This window comes from Artemia sp. Qi Xiang Cuo, chromosome 1 (genome assembly GCF_049724085.1).
Source record: "Artemia sp. Qi Xiang Cuo chromosome 1, ASM4972408v1, whole genome shotgun sequence".
Classification (NCBI taxonomy): Eukaryota; Metazoa; Arthropoda; class Branchiopoda; order Anostraca; family Artemiidae; genus Artemia; species Artemia sp. Qi Xiang Cuo.
Window position 1 is genome coordinate 26,398,530 of NC_142794.1, and position 18,287 is coordinate 26,416,816.

Here is an 18,287-nt window from a genome sequence, read left to right on the forward strand (position 1 = left end):
ACTTGTTGTATGTTGATGTTTTTCTTCTTGAAACTTATTGCATACTGATTTTTTGGTCGTTAAAAATCAAAACATGTTGATTTTTGTTTTCTTTGTGAATGTTGCTGCATGTTGTTTTTTTATAGTGAAACTTGTTGCATACTGATTATTTTGTCTTTCGCAAAACTTGTTGTATGTTGATTTTTTCTTCTTGAAACATATCGCATACTGATTTTTTGGTTGTTAAAAATCAAAACATATTGATTTTTGTTTTCTTTGGGAATGATGCTGCATGTTCTTTTTTTATAGTGAAGCTTGTTGCATACTGATTATTTTGTCTTTTGCGAAACTTGTTGCGTGTTGATTTTTTTTTACATGAGACTTGTGGTATGTTGATTTTTCCATCGTGAAACTTGTTGTATGTTGATTTTTTCGTGAAACATGTTGCATGTTCAATTTTTATTCATAAGACATGGGGCATGTTGATTTATTCTTCGTGAAAGTTTATGTTTGTTGATTATTTTCTTCGTGAAACATGATGGATATTGATTTTCCCTGAGTGTGAAACTTGTTGTATGCTTAATTTTCTTCATGAAACTCAATGTATCTTGATTTGTTTTCTTCGTGAAAGAATCAGCATGTTAAGTTTCGTTTATTTTTGGCATCAATTACTTCAGTCACCACCTAGTGCTGCCATCCATTCAGCAATTATCATAGATAACGGAATTTTTTTACTGTCCCTGTTAAGTTGGCGTGGCGTGTGCCACGTCAACTTAACCCAAACTAAAACAAATTAAAAACAGTAAACCCAACCTAGCTTGAAATATCATTTACGCTTCCATCTTTAACTATAGTAATATGGGTAGCAGCACTGGGGATGGGGGTGGGGGGAAGTGACCGAAGTAATTAACCATGAAAAAATAAAAATTAACATGCTGGTTGTTTCACGAAGAAAAAAAAATCGTGATACTTTGAGGTTCACGAAGGAATCTCAGTATGCAACAAGTTTCAAATGCAAAGAAAAATCAATATCCAACATTTTCACGAAGTAAAAATCAATATACATCAAGTTTAACAAAGAAAATATCACCAAAGAAAGTTTAACAAAGAAAATTTTTAACGAGAAAATTATCAACATACAACAAGTTTCGTGAACAAAAATCAACATACACCAAGTTTTTCGATGGAGAAAAATCAACTTAGATCAACTTTCACAAAGAATAAATCAACATACATCAGGTTTTATGAAGAAAAACAACATATAAAGAAGAAACGATCAAAAATGTTTTTTTTAAATATAAAACACGAATACTGAAAAAACACAAAAAGAAATATTTTGAAAGGACAACCGCCTTTATATCTTAGCCTGAACAAAGAAATATTTAAGGGGAAGTCCCAAAAAAATATTTAAGGAAAATGCCTAAGACAGGCAAATAAAAACCAAAAACCAACGTTTAAGAAATTTTCTTCAAAAAACTTAGCATGCAACATATTTTACGAAAAATAAAACTCAACATGCAGCAGGTTTCACGAGGAAAAAATCTATGTACATCAAGTTTCGCGAAGAAAAATAAAAATAGCCAGAAGAAGTTTCGCGAAAAAAAAAATACAATATGGAACAAGTAACACTAAAAAAAAAGAACCAAAATGCAACATGTTTCACGAAGAAAAAATCATCATTACATTGGTTTTAACGAAAAAAAAAATCAGCATGCAATAAGGTTCAAGAAGAAAAATAAATAAACATTCTAAAAGTTTCATAAGTAAAATAAGCATGCAATAATTTTCATAAGAAAAAAACAATATGCAACATGTTTCACGAACAAAACATTAACCTACATTGAGTTTCACGAAAAAAAAACATGCACCAAGTTTCAAGAAAAAGAAATGAACACGCAAAAGGAGAATAAAAATATCAGGCTATTCTAAATAAAAAATGATTTTGATAAAAACTTCTTCTCTTTGGTTAACATATTTAAACAAAGTTAAAAACTAATAAAAAACTAGAAAATAAATTAAATTGTCAGGTCAGTCGAAAAAAACAATGATGTTAATAGAGACAACTTTTCTGTAGTTAATATATTAAAACACTGATAAACTTTAATTAAAAAGCTTAGGAAATAAATTAATATGATATGCCATTCGAAATAAAACAATAATTTTGGTAGAAGAAACTTTCTTTAGTTAATGTGTTAAAACGATGTCAAACTTTAAAAAGACAAAAAAAAGAAAATAAACTTAAATATTAGTCCATTCGAAATAAAATAATGAATTTGATAGAAGCATTTTTTTTTCAGTTGATACTTTATAATGACGTTAGACACTAATAAAAATAAACATACTAGGAGATAAATTAAGTTGTTAGGCCATTCAAAATATAACAATGATTTTGATAGAAGCAACTTCTCTTTAGCTAATATATTAAAACGCCTATAAAAATTAATAAAAAACAAGGAAACGAATTAAAATATTTGGCCATTCGAAATAAAACAATGATTTTGATAGAAAAAACTTTTCTTTTGCCGTATATTGAAATAATATTAGATAATAATAAAAAAATACAGGAAATAAATTATCATGTCAGGCCATTTGAAATAAAAGTAGCATTCTGATAGAAGACAGTTTTTATTGGTTTATGTGTGAAAACGAGGTTAAACATTAAAAAAAACAAAAAAAAACGAGGAAATAAATATTAATTTTAGGCCATCCGAAATATAGCTGTGATTTGGACGGAAGCAACTTTTCTTCAGTTACTTCATAATAGCGACATTAACCATTACAAAATAAACACCCTAGGAAACAAATTAAAATGTTAGAACATTCGAAATGTTCGAAGAAATGTTCGAAGAAAATTCGAACATTAAAAAAAATATTTAGCTAATATATTAAAACAACGCTAAATATTAATAAAAAAACAACTAGGAAAAAATTTAAATGCTATGTCATTCAAAATAAAACAGTTGTTTTAATAGACGTTACTTTTATTTAGTTAATATATTAAAACAACGTTAAATATTAATAAGAAAACAGCTAAAAAATAAATTTGAATGTTAGGCCATTTGAAATAAAACAATGGTTTTGATAGAAGCAACTATTCTTTAGTTAATATCTCAAAACGCCGTTAAAAATTAATAAAAACAAGGAAACGAATTGAAATGTTTGCCGATTCGAAATAAAACAATTATTTTTATAGAAGAAACTTTTCTTTAGCTGTATATTAAAATAATATTAACCAATAATCATGGGCTTACGGAAGAGGAGGGCAGAGGGGAGTAGCTGTACCCCCTAGAACTTATACACTAGATATGGCTGAAAAAACAGATGGTTGAAAAAGCAGTTGAAAAAAGGTAGATGGCTAAAAAAGCAGTTGATAAAAGGTAAATGGTTGAAAAAGCTTGAAATAAACAGCTGGAATAACAGAATAAAAGTCAAACAAGAAGCGATTATCCATAATGTCTTCGAAAGATTTAGCTCTAATCCAAGAAGTTTGATTAATGCTGAATCTTATTGATGATTTATTATTCTTGGTGATTACTCATTAATAAAGATTTCATAGGTATGATAGAACTTGTTGGTAATGTAAAGATTTGTGAACAGTAGTGATGTATCAATGAAAGAGAGCGGGCAGGTGGGACATTACTGTATTAACAATAGAGAGCGGTCAGGTGGGACATTACTGTATCAATGAAAGAGAGCGGGCCGGTGGGACATTACTGTATTAACGATAGAGAGTGGACAGTTGGGGCATTACTGTATCAATGAAAGAGAGCGGGCAGGTGGGACAATACTATATTAATCTAAGAGACATGACAGGTAAAAAAAAAATCCATATTACCTTTTATACATGTATCATACAAAAAACACCATGCCTATAAAGTCATATCTTTGGTTGTTTTTTTATGTTGTAATTATAATCAGCATATCATGAAAATTCGAGCTGTTCACAATACAGCGATTTTATATTAAATTCAATGTTTCTGTTAAAGTCATGGCTGTTTTCATAGACCAATGGTTTTTTTCCTGGTATGGTTAAACTAACTTGATGGTTACGAAATTCTGTCTGTTAAGCAATATGTTAGGCGTAGTTTTTTTTATGTTTCGCCTTGAACATGGGTATAAATGATGATGAGTTATTTTCGCAGTTCAAAATTGGCAATTGAAATAACACCATGAATTCGAACAAAAGGAATAATGCTGCTACACGCAAGAAGTAAGTTATTCATTTGTATTCTTAGTGATTCTTAGAAACCCGAATTGATTCGATCCGAAATGTATATTTTCATTTAAATGGGGAATTAAAATATATTCAAGGATTTTACTCAAGTTACACGTAGTGGTTATAAGGCGATAATATGAAAAATGAGAAGGGAGTTTTCTCCGCCTTAAAATAGAGGTGACAGTTCCACAAAGAAAGCTATGACAGAACCAGTGAAGATGTTAAACACATTTGGAACAACAACTGCAAATGAAATAAAAGAACAACACACTTTAGATTTATATTATTTTCACTGATACCATCAATATCAATGGATGAAGATTTCCGTTGCTTGATTGCATTTTCAACTGCAGTTATTGATACTAGAATAATATGGCCTTGGTGAAGCGAAGGCGGAATAATTTTAGAAAGTAACCGAAAATAATGTGACTGTATGAAAAAATTTATTTTGGAAAAAATTGCTGAACAGTACACATACCAAGCTGAACTAGAAATCGAATCACTATTATAAAGACCACTTTTATCCATCTTCTCAGAATTGATCAATTTAGACCAATCCTGTTTAGAGGCTGGAAATTCCAAACCCATATAACGAATGGATTTAAGGTACTTTTTATAAACATTCTTTGTTTTCTGCTTTGTATCTGCAACAGACCCCGTCGTAGGTCTGCCAAAATCAACCCACATTCGAAGCCAAAGTTTTGCCTTATTCTTATAATTCTTTAATTCAGGATCGGCAGCCCATATAGATTTCTTCGTTTTTATACGAATACGCTGTTTGGAAACCGCAATTTTTTCTGCTTATTTCATACATCTAATTATATCATCATAATATCTATCAAGATCAGGCTTACTACCCTTTACTTGCAATTGGAGTAAATAGTAAGGCCCACGAATACAACTAAGCAATGTAGATAAAGACAATACATATAAAGCAATATCGGCTCTTTTCCAATTACTACGTTTAAACCATTTAGAATTCCCAATAGGGGCAACATTGCAAATGTTACGTTTCAGTTTAGCAGTAAATGAAAGGGGTAGATGGTCAAAATCATCAGTCTCAATATCAACATGAATCATCGAACATTCTAGCTGTGACGAACTGAGTATATGATCAATATTAGAAGCACTGCCAGATTGATGGATGTAGGAGTATGGTAAATCTTTCTTCAGAATCACGTAAGGGGGTTCGCACTACAATATTTCTCGGGATCGATAACTTTGTTCATCCAAATCTGTATTAAAGTCACCAAGAACTATAAAATCAAGTTTATTTTCCCTGACACAATTCATCATGGAATTTAAAGACTTGCATGCAATAGCAAATCTATTTATTGAATCCACTGTATTATTTTTATATGGAAGATAAACATTACCAAACACAGTACTATTTACTCACACAGCAAGAATGTGCTTATCCAAATAAAAAAGGAATTGGTTCAAAAGATAAATACTTTTTTTTAAATACGGGCCAGACCTCTAGAAGGGCAACCACACGTGGTAACTGCATCAGAAGTAAAAACCGAATGAATAGAGCTTCGATGAAGGAAATTTCTGCCAGAGGCAGTTAACAAGGTTTTTTGCAGGCAGATAACGTCAAAGTTCTCGTACAGATCATCAATATAAGCATCTTTATTTTTGTGCCAGTGATATTATGCGATATGATTGAAATTTGTAAAGTCATTTAGAGGCTTGTTGATTTGTGAGACCACGGAAAACATGACACGGAGCATAACATGCTAAAGGACACGTTTTTACCATTGCAATCGGCACATTTTGGTGAGTCATTGTATGGATTTTCTTTCGTATTAACATGAGGGCCGGCAAAACGAGTACATTTGGACAAGAAGACTGGAAGTGGTGGCATGTTATAATTGGTTGTAAAAAAATCATAACCAATTCGTACACCGTCTTTGAAATAAGCAGCCTTAGCAAAAGAATCCTCAAAATCAAGCTTATCTGTTTTCGAAGAGCCCAGCCTTTTGGCAGCAATAATACCGCTACAATTTGTGAAAGACTGAATCGCATAATCTTCTGGAACACCTTTTATAATGGCCGAATATTCCTTTGAAATTTCTTCGGTTGACGTACCGGCGAGAATGATGGGAACAGATGGACAGAAGTCTTCGGCAGCAGATTTATCAATGTTTACATACCACTTATCGTGAACAGGGTGAATACTAGAAAAAAGTTAATGGCCACTGATTTTATCAATAGCGTCTTTTCCTTCTAATAGGATTCAATAAATTAAACGGCACTTGAGAGACGATAATAGTGGTTGACTGGCGATTACAGCCAACAGGTTCTGGTAACTGAGGGTAATTGAGGCTATAATTGTCCAACTTTGCTGACACAATTTGAACAAGCTGATGAATTTTGGAAACTTTAGAGGCTAATTTTGAATAGGCCACAGCTAGAAAAACTGGAACTTCAGTTGCAAGTTTAATCACATAAGTTGGCATCATCACACTTCTTCAAAAGATCGAGCATGTCCTTAATATTACTGGCTGCAGACTTTGTACCACTGCGGCGAGGAGGAATTTCATCAGGCGCTAGTTTCGAACATAGATCAGCCTTAGCTTCAACTATTTTTGGTGAAGCAAAAAAATCCACTCCATATTCAATAATTTCCTTCTCAGATATTGAATTCAGCCAATTACTCTGGACAAAATTTAATACAGTTGAATAGATAAGTTCAAAGTCATTCGGATCCTCCGATTGTTCGCTAATACTTGGCATCTTTTCAAGACACTTATTTTCAACCACCACAATTTTAAACCATTCAATTTATAAATATAGGTCACTGTTATATAGCATTACAATCCCAAGCCAATTGTTACGAAATAACAAGGTTACTGAATTAATTATGAAGCATAGGTCAGGATCAAAAGTCTCTATGATCCCAAGCCAATTGTTGCAAAATAACAAGTAACTGAATTAATTATGAAGCAGAGGTCAGGATTAAAAGTCTCTATGATCCCAAGCCAAATATTATGAAATGTTAAATTAATTCACTTGACAAGAAACTCACTGATTTAGTAATGTTCATAAAGTATCCAATTTTAGCTATTCTCGCATTGAACTCTGAAACAAGACTGATTAGTAATTTTTCTTCTATATGAAGAAAAATAACTTAAACAAATGAACCTTCCTCCTGAATAGAACGTAAAATAGTGCTTAAAATGACATTTGACTATGTGTTGCATCTGTATTATATAAGATACGAAGTAAAAATACAACTCATGATCCAAAATATGTGCCTTTCCCTGAGGAATACATAGCTTTGACTCAAAGAAATGAGCTATTTCTCTGAATGACTAAAAATTTAGTGCTTAATATGACTTTTCATTATATTTTGCTGCGAAAGTATACAAGACACGAAGGATAAATACGATTCATCATTCAAACAAATTAATGTCTTCAATATTTATCGCAAACTCAAAAAATTGTTGTGCTAACTAAGTAATCTGTAAGAATCCTTAGTTTTGAAGTGTTTTTTTTTATAATTACTCAGATCAGGTGACTATCGAGAAATATCTTTCTTTAGAAGATTACGTTAAGATCCAGGTGAGAGCCTTTCGATCAGCATTAGTTTCTTAAAATATTCAGAAAATATGTTTTAATTAGAAATAAACCAAAAATCCACAAGTTAGTATTATTTGAACAAATTTACATTGGATCCAAAGAACAAATCTTTCCCTTTTAAGGTTTTCGGCAATGGCTATGTGCATGCTAAGCGGGATTCAGAGTAATCCCCATCTATCATGATTTTGCATAGATTTCTTGTGGAATTTGTGGACCTCAACCCGAAAAAGAATATCGTTGTTCATCACGTGCTATTGAAATGGATGGTGTCCAATGGTTTCAAGGTCACAGAGATTCATAGAGCCTTCCAATTTGATCAAAAGCCATACATGAAAACGTTTATTGACACCTTTGTCAGTAAACGTTCACAAGGAAAAACAAAGGTTGAAAAAGAAGTCTATAAACTCATTTTGAACTCAGCTTTCGGTAAAATGTGTGAAAGGCGTACAAAAAAGAACTCGATTTGACATTGTAACCAATCCCAAAGATTGTGCTCGAATCATTGCGGATCCAGACTTCACATCATTCACAATCATAGACTCCAATATGGTGCTCCTACATCTCAAGAAAAGAAACATTGTTTTAAATAAAAATATTGCAGGCGGGAGTGCAATAACTGAAATATCTAAAAAACTCATGTTGTCATTTTATTATAATGTATGCAAGGTACAGTGGCCGATTGAGGGACAAGTTCAAGTGTATTATGGGGACACTGATTCATTCATGTTAAAAGTCAAAACTGAAAATCTATTGAATGATTTGGAAAATGGCGAGTACATTAGCTCACGAATCGACTACACTAATTGGGATGAATCCCTCTACCCAGAGCTAGTGAAACGCCGGGCCTCAAATCAATTGTTAATGTTAAAATCTGAAACGGGTAGTGATCTGATATCCAGTGGTGTGTTTCCTGGGCCGAAGGTATACTGTGTGGAAACGCACAACAAGGATATCAAACAAGTTTGCAAGGGGGTACCTACACATTTTGTAAAAAATAATTTCAACATGAGTGTGTATAGAAACTCTGTGGAACTATAATTTAGTCCCAAGAACGAAAGTCATGGCGATTCGTTCTTTATAAGTTAAAAACTACACAGTTAGAGTTGAGAATAACATCATGTTGGCCATATCAGACAAAGTCTATGTACTTGAAGGTGGTGTGAAGGTACCACCACACAGTCACTACTTAATCTCAGACCGATTTGAATGTGTAGAGTACAGAAAGTAACTGGGTTTACAAAAATTAACTTAAATTCATTAAAAAAGTAAAAATTCGATGGGAGGTTTTTTTTGGGTGATGGGTGTTTTTAAATTCTTTTTTTTCTCTTTATCACAAACAATTTTCAATGTGTGTGTGTGTGTGTGTGTGTGTGTGTGTGCAAGGCAGAGCAATTTCCACATAAATTCCACTATTTAATGCCCCCCTCCGGCCCGCCCCGCCCCCGGCCCACCGCAGTGAGCCCCACCCCGGTCCACCACAGCGGGCCCCGCGGCACTTCCCGGCCAGCCGCAGCTGGCTCCGCGGCGCTTCCCGGCCGCCGCAGTGGCCGCCCCCCCGGGGGACCCCATTTCAAATTTAAAATGTTGTAAATAAAAGTGTGATATTATTTTAAGTGTGTGTGCATATTCTAATAAATGTTGTATTTTTTATAAATAAATTAAATAGCAAAGTGTATCCATTAAAGTGTTTTTTTCTAGTGCTTATGTTAATGTTGTATTTTTTATTATAAATAAATTTTAAAAAAGTGTATTTTTTCGTGTTTAATTTTTTTTTCATTTTCAATGTAGTTTTTATATAGTGCTTTTACTTTTATGCGTATAATAAAAGAAAATATGATTCTTTATTCATCTTCTCATTATTCTTGAACGGACTAGTGGTAATAGGGAAATTATTTAGTCATTAGACAACTATAGTCTACAGTTAGTTGTCTAGGTGACGTGTTGAAGGGAACTTGTATCAATTTAAAACACCATTCAGATCGTTTCTGTCTGGGCCGTCAATGTCAGGCAAAAAACACTTTTATCTAAAATAATTAAAAATTGCGATAAAATGTTTGTGGAAAAGCCGAAAAAAATCTACTATTGTTACAGTATTTGGCAGGAGTCACACGATAAAATAAAAGCAATGGGCACGGCGGGATTGGTTCAGATACAATTCACACAGGGACTTGATGTTTTCAGCATTATTGAACCAAACTCTTGGCTGATTTTTTACGATCTGGCTGAATCTATTGAGCAATGGTCCCACTAAATGCTGCAACTGTTCACTGTTCACTCTCATCATGAACAGATTTCCGTTACTCTGGTTCTACGCAATCTCTTTCATCAGAGCAAATGTATGCGAACACTTGCATTGAACTGCACCTACTATATCATCTACAGAGTTGTTCATAATTCTAGCTCGCTAATAACTCTCAATAAAAAAATATACCCCGGGGCCCCTAAATTTTTGCTCTCTGCATACAATCAGGCAACTAATAAACCCTACGGCTATTTACTATTGGATCTTAATCAAAATACACCCGAGGAACTGCGTGTACTCACAGATATTTTTGACAATGAAATTACAGTATATCTCCCCGTTAACAGTAAAAAGACCTATTAGTTGCTATCATGACACTGAAGAAACTATATGAAAATAGATATTTGTTTTCAGTTATAAGCAATTCAAAGCTATCACTTGGGAAAGCCATGTTGAAACACGGTATTGACAATGATTTCATTAATCTAATATTCGAACTTTGTTTAAATTTGACTGAGAGTAATGTTCAACTGCAAGAACTATTTAAGGAACAAGCTAAACAAAATCGTTCCATTGTACGTAAATTGACCTCTAAAAAGAAAGGAAAGAATTTTAAAAAGAAACGTCTTCTTCAGGCGGGCGGTAGTCTTTTCACACTTTTACTGCCAATAATTACAGGACTTGTAAACAGTTATCTCAAGAGAATGGCAAAACCCTATAAATTGACTCCAATAGAACTCGCTCTCTAACCCGTGGAACACTTTGAGAACAATCTGAGTAAATTCATTGACAACGAGAATATCGAGGATGATAAAAAACAGCTTATATTTCAAGATGCCCTTCGCCGAGTGGACAAACATAAGCTCTATCGTGCAAAGGCCAGTGGTATTGACCATAAAAAAAAGAATCATCTCCTCAGGATTCTGCTGCTGCTGCTGTAAAAAAATTAAATAAGGAGTATTTGTATTAAATTTTGTCGAAATTGTTAATACTATGGCCAAACTCTTTTCTTGAAAAAAGAACACGACTCCTAACATATGTCACGGAAAGTGGTCAAGATCATATTCAAGTTGATAGCAATGGGAAAGGGATTATAATTCAGGGCAAGAGCTATAATCTACTTGATTTAATCTATGATATGGTTACATATCGTAAAGGACTATTATCATTTGATGCTCATCTATACAACTTTCTAAATACATTAAACTTCCCCAAAAGCCTTATTAGCAATAGTCAAATTATAAAAAAATATAAAAGAACATGCACCCTCGTCATCAACACCATTAAAATATGAACATGAAGAGGAAGAAGAAGAAGAAGAAGATTTTAAATCAATCTTGGAAAATACTAGCACACCTAGTGGAAACTTGACAATGGTAGCGAGGAAGATCACACCATTGATACCTAGAAAAAAATGAAAACGTATCATGCCACCATCACCCCATCCCCAACCACAACTATTATACAAAAGGGTAGCGGACGTTGCATTACGCGTTTATATTAAAAATGGTTGAATTTCTGAAAGACTTCGTGCTAATCATCATTGAAAAACTAAAGCCTTTTTCCCATTGCATATAATGCAAGCAGATCTCCTAACTCTAGATGAGATTCAACGACGTCACAGTACACCGTACAAGTAAATTCTACATGCAATCAGTGTTTATAGTCGTTATGCATATGCAATTCCATTGCGGTCAAAGAGAGGCGTTAAAGTTGCTCAGGCTATAGAAGGTATTCTCGAACAGGATTCGTATAAAGAAATTCATACGGATCGCGGTAGTGAATTTGGTAATCCTCATGTTGCAAAAGTACTAGTGAAATATAGCACACTGCTCTAGTCATAGTCCTATAAACGCGGTATTGGCTGGACGTTTTATAAGAAATATTCGAATTTTAATTTCAAGATATTGTACATTGAAAAATACTTCTGCTTTTATTCAGGATTTAGATAAAATCATGTTTATTTATAATCAACGACCTCATTGATCCTAGTCCAACTCAACCCCAACGGAAGTTCATCATTCTGATCATGATGCAATTGACACCTTTCTTAAACAATATTCCAATGAAACGATTGTCAATAAGAAAAAAAAATTCAGTGTTGTTGATACTGTTCGAATTAATAGAACAACTAATGTTTTGAATAGGGGGATTACTTGTGGTCCACAGAAGTTTTTAAAGTGGAAAAAATCCTAGACACTAAACCCATAACTTATCGTTTGAGCGATACCAAAGATGAAGAGATTCTCGGCGGCTTTTATGACTATGAACTACAAAAAGTTAAAAATAATAGTGAAATCTATCAAATTGAAAAGATATTAAAGACTTGTACTCTGCAGGGGTAAGAAACAGTTACTTGTTCAGTGGCTAGGATACAACTCTTATTTTGATTCTTGGATCGGTGTTGAAGATATTGACAATGCCCAATGAATTCTATGTAACATTTATGTCCAACGTTTCCGATCCTTTCTACAAAGACTTGAATAAGACAAGTGATTTTTGGACGAAAGTCTCCCCCGCCATCAAATTTGACGGTGTGTATGAAGTAGCTCTTGTCGATTGTATTCTCAAAAATACCTATGAAATCCTGAGAAAGGATCGTGTGTATGATATAAAAGTTATACCATTCAATTGGTCACTCTTTGTCGACTATGAATGGGTTGAAGCACTTAAATATAGCGAATATCCACATGTCAAGTTGAAATATATTGAATATGATAATATGACAGATTTATGTCGTACAATCAATAGAAAAATCTCATATCGTAGGAATGGTACATTCCATTTTAATTATTCAATGGAACACGATAGGATTTACATTACCTCATCTGTTGACACTGAAATAATTATTCTCAATGATAACCTGAGAGATGTCCTTGGCTTTAAACAGAATGTGATTAATGGGAAAAACACTGGCACCGTTTACGGGATGGACAAAGTTATTTTTGCTGATTTTCCACTGGTTTTGCCTCAGACTCTTGCATATTTCTCTATGCATCCTTTGTGGAAACATCGAGAGTTGGTAATCCAAAAATCCCGCTCTTACGTGTTCTTGAACGGAAAACAACCCATGATCTTGTTCATCACTATAATATAAAAAATATCCAGTATGTTACTGTAGCAATTTTGTATTTGGAACTCTGTCAGATAACACTAAGAATTGAATTGGTCGATACTCTAGCAATAAAACAAGGCCTAGCAGTGATAACATGTCATTTTCGACCCATTTTCGGCGACACCAACACCTAAAATGAACAATAGAACAATTCCATTTGTCTGTCCCGATATCGATTGCTATGTTGGTGCTCTGAGTCCACGTCAATTAGGCAATGGATTGGACTACTACAAGGGGTGTAATACAATGTCTGGCTATGGTCTTGCTAGCTGGTTTGCTAGGCTATTTCGTTCTGCACTACGCCTAGCCAGAAAATATCTTGTACCTGCTGCATCAAATTTTGTTGCCTCCACACTAAACGACTGGAGGTCGGGCAAGAATTTCAAGGAGAGTCTTAAGGAAAATGTTAGATCTTCAGCAAGAGCCGTTGGTGAGCAATTAAAATCTCAGCAAAATGGGAAGGGGTTGAAAAGGATGCGAGTTTCTCATTCACTCATCAGTCTCTACCCAGGCGGGAAGCGAAGGACATCAACAAGGACTTTGAGGAATAAGACAAGGAAGACCAATAAGAAGAAGAAAAAGAAAAAGATTTTTAGATCAAAGAAGGATTTCTTCTCTTAAGATGACTTATCTCCCCCACAAGGAATTACATCCATCAATCAGTTCCTCATTGAATCTGTTCAATGCTGAAAATGTTGATGTCAGTGTCAAGTATGGTTACTATGAACAATTTCACCCCCAACAACCCCTTTCGGAAAATATGCACTTTCAAATATTTTCCAATGAAGACTATTTCATTGATTTTTCATCAACATTTATTAATTTAAATGTTGCGGTGAAGAAAAATTCGGGATAATACAACTCCAAGTGTTACTGGTGATCTCTCATACGAAAACAGTATTCTAATTAGTCTGTTCAAACAAATTAATGTAATTATTAATGAAACATTGGGGAGCACTAGCAATAATTTATCCAACTATACAAGCTACATAAAATTTATGATGATGACACCAAAGGCATGCAAGGAGTTTAGAGGACAGTCATTGGGCTATCAATATCGATCAGGTGTTGATACTGACGGCGAGTTGACTACTGCAGTGAGCCAGGAGTATCATTTAGTTGGAAAATTAAATCAAGAGATATTCAATATATCCCAATGGTTACCCTCCAATATCAAGATTGACATAAAGTTGCAACTAGCCGCGTTGAATTTCATTTTGAGAAAAACACTTCCTGCAGCACCCAATGCAAATGTCATTATCACATCGGCAATTCTCCACCTCCGAAAACAACAGGTTATGAGCTCTGCTGCATTGGCAGTGGAAAAACTAAGAGCCAATGGCAACAACATTAAACTTCTTGTCCCCCATACAATCACCAATCAACGTCACATTGTCACCGGCTCTCAAAGCTATACCGATTCATCATTTATCAATGGAGAAGTCCCATCAAAATTGGCTTTGGACTTTGTGAAGAGTGGCAGTGCTGTTGGATCCTGGACTGAATCCCCCCATGATTTTAATTTTTTCTGTCTATCTAGCCTTGTGTGCAAAGTGAATGGTATTCCACTGTACACTCTATCTTTTGACAAAAATCCTATAGAACTCTGTACGAGTTTACCAAGCAATCCCTAGATCATGACTCCCAACTATTTGAAAATGGAATAACCGATTCAATGTTTTCAGAAAATCATGGCGTAATTTTTTTGGACCTGTCGGGGACCCAGGATATGAGCAAAGTACGAACAGGGAATGTACGTTTAGAGTGCACATTTCCCGATGCTTTGATTGAGAGTATCACGCTAATATCATTGAGTCAATTTGAAACCTATTGGGAAATCCTATTGGCCCTAAGAAAATGGGTGTTGCATCAAAAACCAGTCTGGTTGTGTTATACAATCTCGACTATACTCTCAAAACATTTTTGACCACTTTATAGGTTTGGCTCGCTATTTGCAATGTGCACGTGAAACTGTACTGTATATTCTTGTGAAATTCCTTGTGCAATTGAAATATATAGCAATAGGCAGTCTGCTTTTCTTATACAATCCTGACTATAGTTTCAAAACGTGTTTGATCACTTTATAGGTATAAAAGGTTTAATCGCTTTTTACAATGTGCACGTCAAACTATAGTGTATATTCTTATACATGCTAGAGATAAGACAAATTACGCAATCACTCCTCAAATCAGCATATAGGTTACTACTAATGTATATATATATATTATATATATATATATATATATATATATATATATATATATATATATATATATATATATATATATATATATATATTTGTAATAATTTTTTTATTGTAAGAAAGTGGTGACATTTTGGCTGATAGAACCGAATTGGAAGCAAACGAATGACGGAGTATGCTAAGGATTAAGGATCACAGACAGAGAAGTGAAAATATAGGCCTAGATGAAATACAAAAGTGAAACACTCAAAAACGAAAACAGGTATACTTACAACTTACAAGTGTGAATTTTGCTGACAATACATCGAATGGATATACACGCAAATCGTCTTCATATGGAATGGTTAATGATATCCTTAAAGTAAAAAGTAAATTGAAACCTAGAAATTAAGTAAAAAAAAATAAAGTGAAAGTAAGAAGCAAAACTGAAAATTAAGAAGAAAAAATTATTCCATATTTTAGGGGGGTTCACCCCTATTCCTCCCAGGTACCTTACGCTAAAGTTCAAATTTTTGTCAAAACTCTTTAAGAACACCTGAGAAACAAGGGTCGTTGAATTGGAAAAAGAAGCACTGAAAACTTTAGCACAACGAGCGAAGAATTTAGGAGAGGTCAGCCCCTTCATGTATGGAATAATTTATGTTCGTTTTAAGTTTAATATTGCTCCTTACTTTCATTTGAGATAACTTTTGTTATTTAATTTCTGGTTGTTTTTAAAATCAAGCTAGGAAATCCCACTCCAAAGATAATATTCCCCGGAAAATTCTCCTCCTCCAACGAAAAATTCTTCCTGTGCAAAATTACTCCCTTTAAAATACCTCCCCCTACACCAAGGTGATTCACTTCTTGATAATAATTAACCCCACTAAAAATATTCCTGGACAATTTCCTCCGAGCAATCTCTTGCTATGTAAAATTGAGCCGCCAAATAAAAAGTACGGAAAATAAAAAGAATTCCGTATATGCATTCTAGAAAATTCTCCCTTTGAAAAACTTCTGCTTTAAAATACCTCCCGGAAAGCTTCCTCCCAACAAAATTCCCCACGGTCAAAATCCCCCCACTGCCACAAAAAATACCCCCTCCAATATATATATATATATATATATATATATATATATATATATATATATATATATATATATATATATATATATATATATATATATATATATATATATATATATATATATATATATATATATATATATATATATTTATATATATATATAGGAATATGCGGTTAGAATATATGTGACAGCGTGAATTACAGCCAGTCAAAATGAAAGCGAGCAACAAAGAAAATATCTTGGTAGCTCTTCCGGAGTGTTTCTGTTTGCGAGTTCTTCTGTATCACGTGAAGTATTCAACAAGTTTTGAAGATCTTCTTACTGCGAATCAGGTTCCTTATTCTACATACAAACAAGCATGTCTAGCTCATGGTCCGTCATTCGACGATAAACAGTAGATAGATGGTCTAGAAGAATCGACACAGTCCAAAATGTTTTCTGTAATGCAAATACTCTTCGTTCAGATTTTGGTTTTTGAAATTCTGCAGATCCAAAAGCTCTTTGGGAGATATTCTAAAGTCAGCTGAAAGAGGATTTCATTCGGCAAACATGACGAAATAATATATATTAAGATCTCAGGCTCAAAACATTTGAGAGATATTTCTAAACTAAAAGAATTTTATATATTTCGAACAATGATAAAGATCAGTCTTACAAACATTGTACACATACAAACATAAGTTTTTGATCTTTTGACCTATTTGTTATATATCATGTTATATATCATATATCTTCAGTCTTGATTGTGAGTTCAGAGGAGACACTTCTTCTGTGAATTATTTATAATCTGGATACCAGCAATTTCGCAACCTAACCTATGAACACAAACGTTATTAATTCACGTTTTTGATAAGACTTCTCTTGTGAATTATTTATAATCTGGATACCAGCAATTTCGTAACCTAAAATGTGAACAAAACGTGAATAATTCATGTTTTTGATAAGACTTGTGGATACTTTGACTTAAGGTGACCCACTAACCTATTCAACTTTGTTAAAATAGTGAATATTTAAATTTCTTGGAAACTAAAAATAAACACCAAACCAGATTACTGATACTTTTCTCGTTACTGTTGATTATTTTGATTTTATTGAGAAACAAATTCGAATTAGTGTTCGATTTTGTGATTTTGAATAGCTCAAATGTTTGGAAAAAAGGAGCCTCCAAAACAACCTCCTGATAGGGATATGAGTAAGTCCCCCTTTCAACCATTTTCAAAAGCCCTTGCTAGAACCCCCCTACAACTGCGTCGGTACCAGCGACCCCTCTGAAGAGTATTCATACCCTAAACATGGATACCACCCAATGTCCATCACCCTCAACAACTGATACTGAAAAAGATGAAGAAGGCTTTAAGATAGTTAACTCGGCTAAGCGTAGAAGACAGCGAACAAAAAGTCCACCAGATTCAGTAATAATACATCAAACCGATACCACGAACAACTCTTCAAGAAATCCAGCCGATTCCCCGGTAATTATTCAACTAGTTCCCCAATCTGATTGCTTGAATTGCTTGTTTAACAACCGTGATCTACCAAAGTTGCAAGTTTCCCTCTTCAATACCATTCGTTGCAACTTTAAAATGAATATGAACAGATCAGGATCCCTTGATATCCTTTTGAACGATCCCACATCAGTGAAAAAGGTAATAGAACTGAAAAGTGTTGAAAATGTTGTTTTCATAGCCCATCTGTGGTCCCCAAGCCCGATATAAACAAAGATATTGCTCTACAATGTCCCTAAATCGTTTCTAAACTCGGACCTGAAGGAAGCATTGATGACCGAAAAAGATGAATGCATTCCGGTCTCTAGTGTCCATACCCTTGGTCGCGAAACCACTGAAACCTCAAACTTTAAAACTGTGTTGTTTGAGCTTCA

The 18,287-nt window shown here is 33.8% G+C and overlaps 1 protein-coding gene across 1 annotated transcript in view; it reads right to left on the minus strand.

Moving 5' to 3' along the window:
• LOC148956163 (glycine receptor subunit beta-like) overlaps positions 1-18,287 on the minus strand; it is a 163,343-nt gene that overhangs the window by 88,085 nt on the left and 56,971 nt on the right. Inside the window, exon 5 of the mRNA XM_089094262.1 lies at positions 15,613-15,695. Coding sequence (XP_088950388.1) covers positions 15,613-15,695 — 83 coding nt within the window. The remainder of the gene's footprint in view (positions 1-15,612; positions 15,696-18,287) is intronic.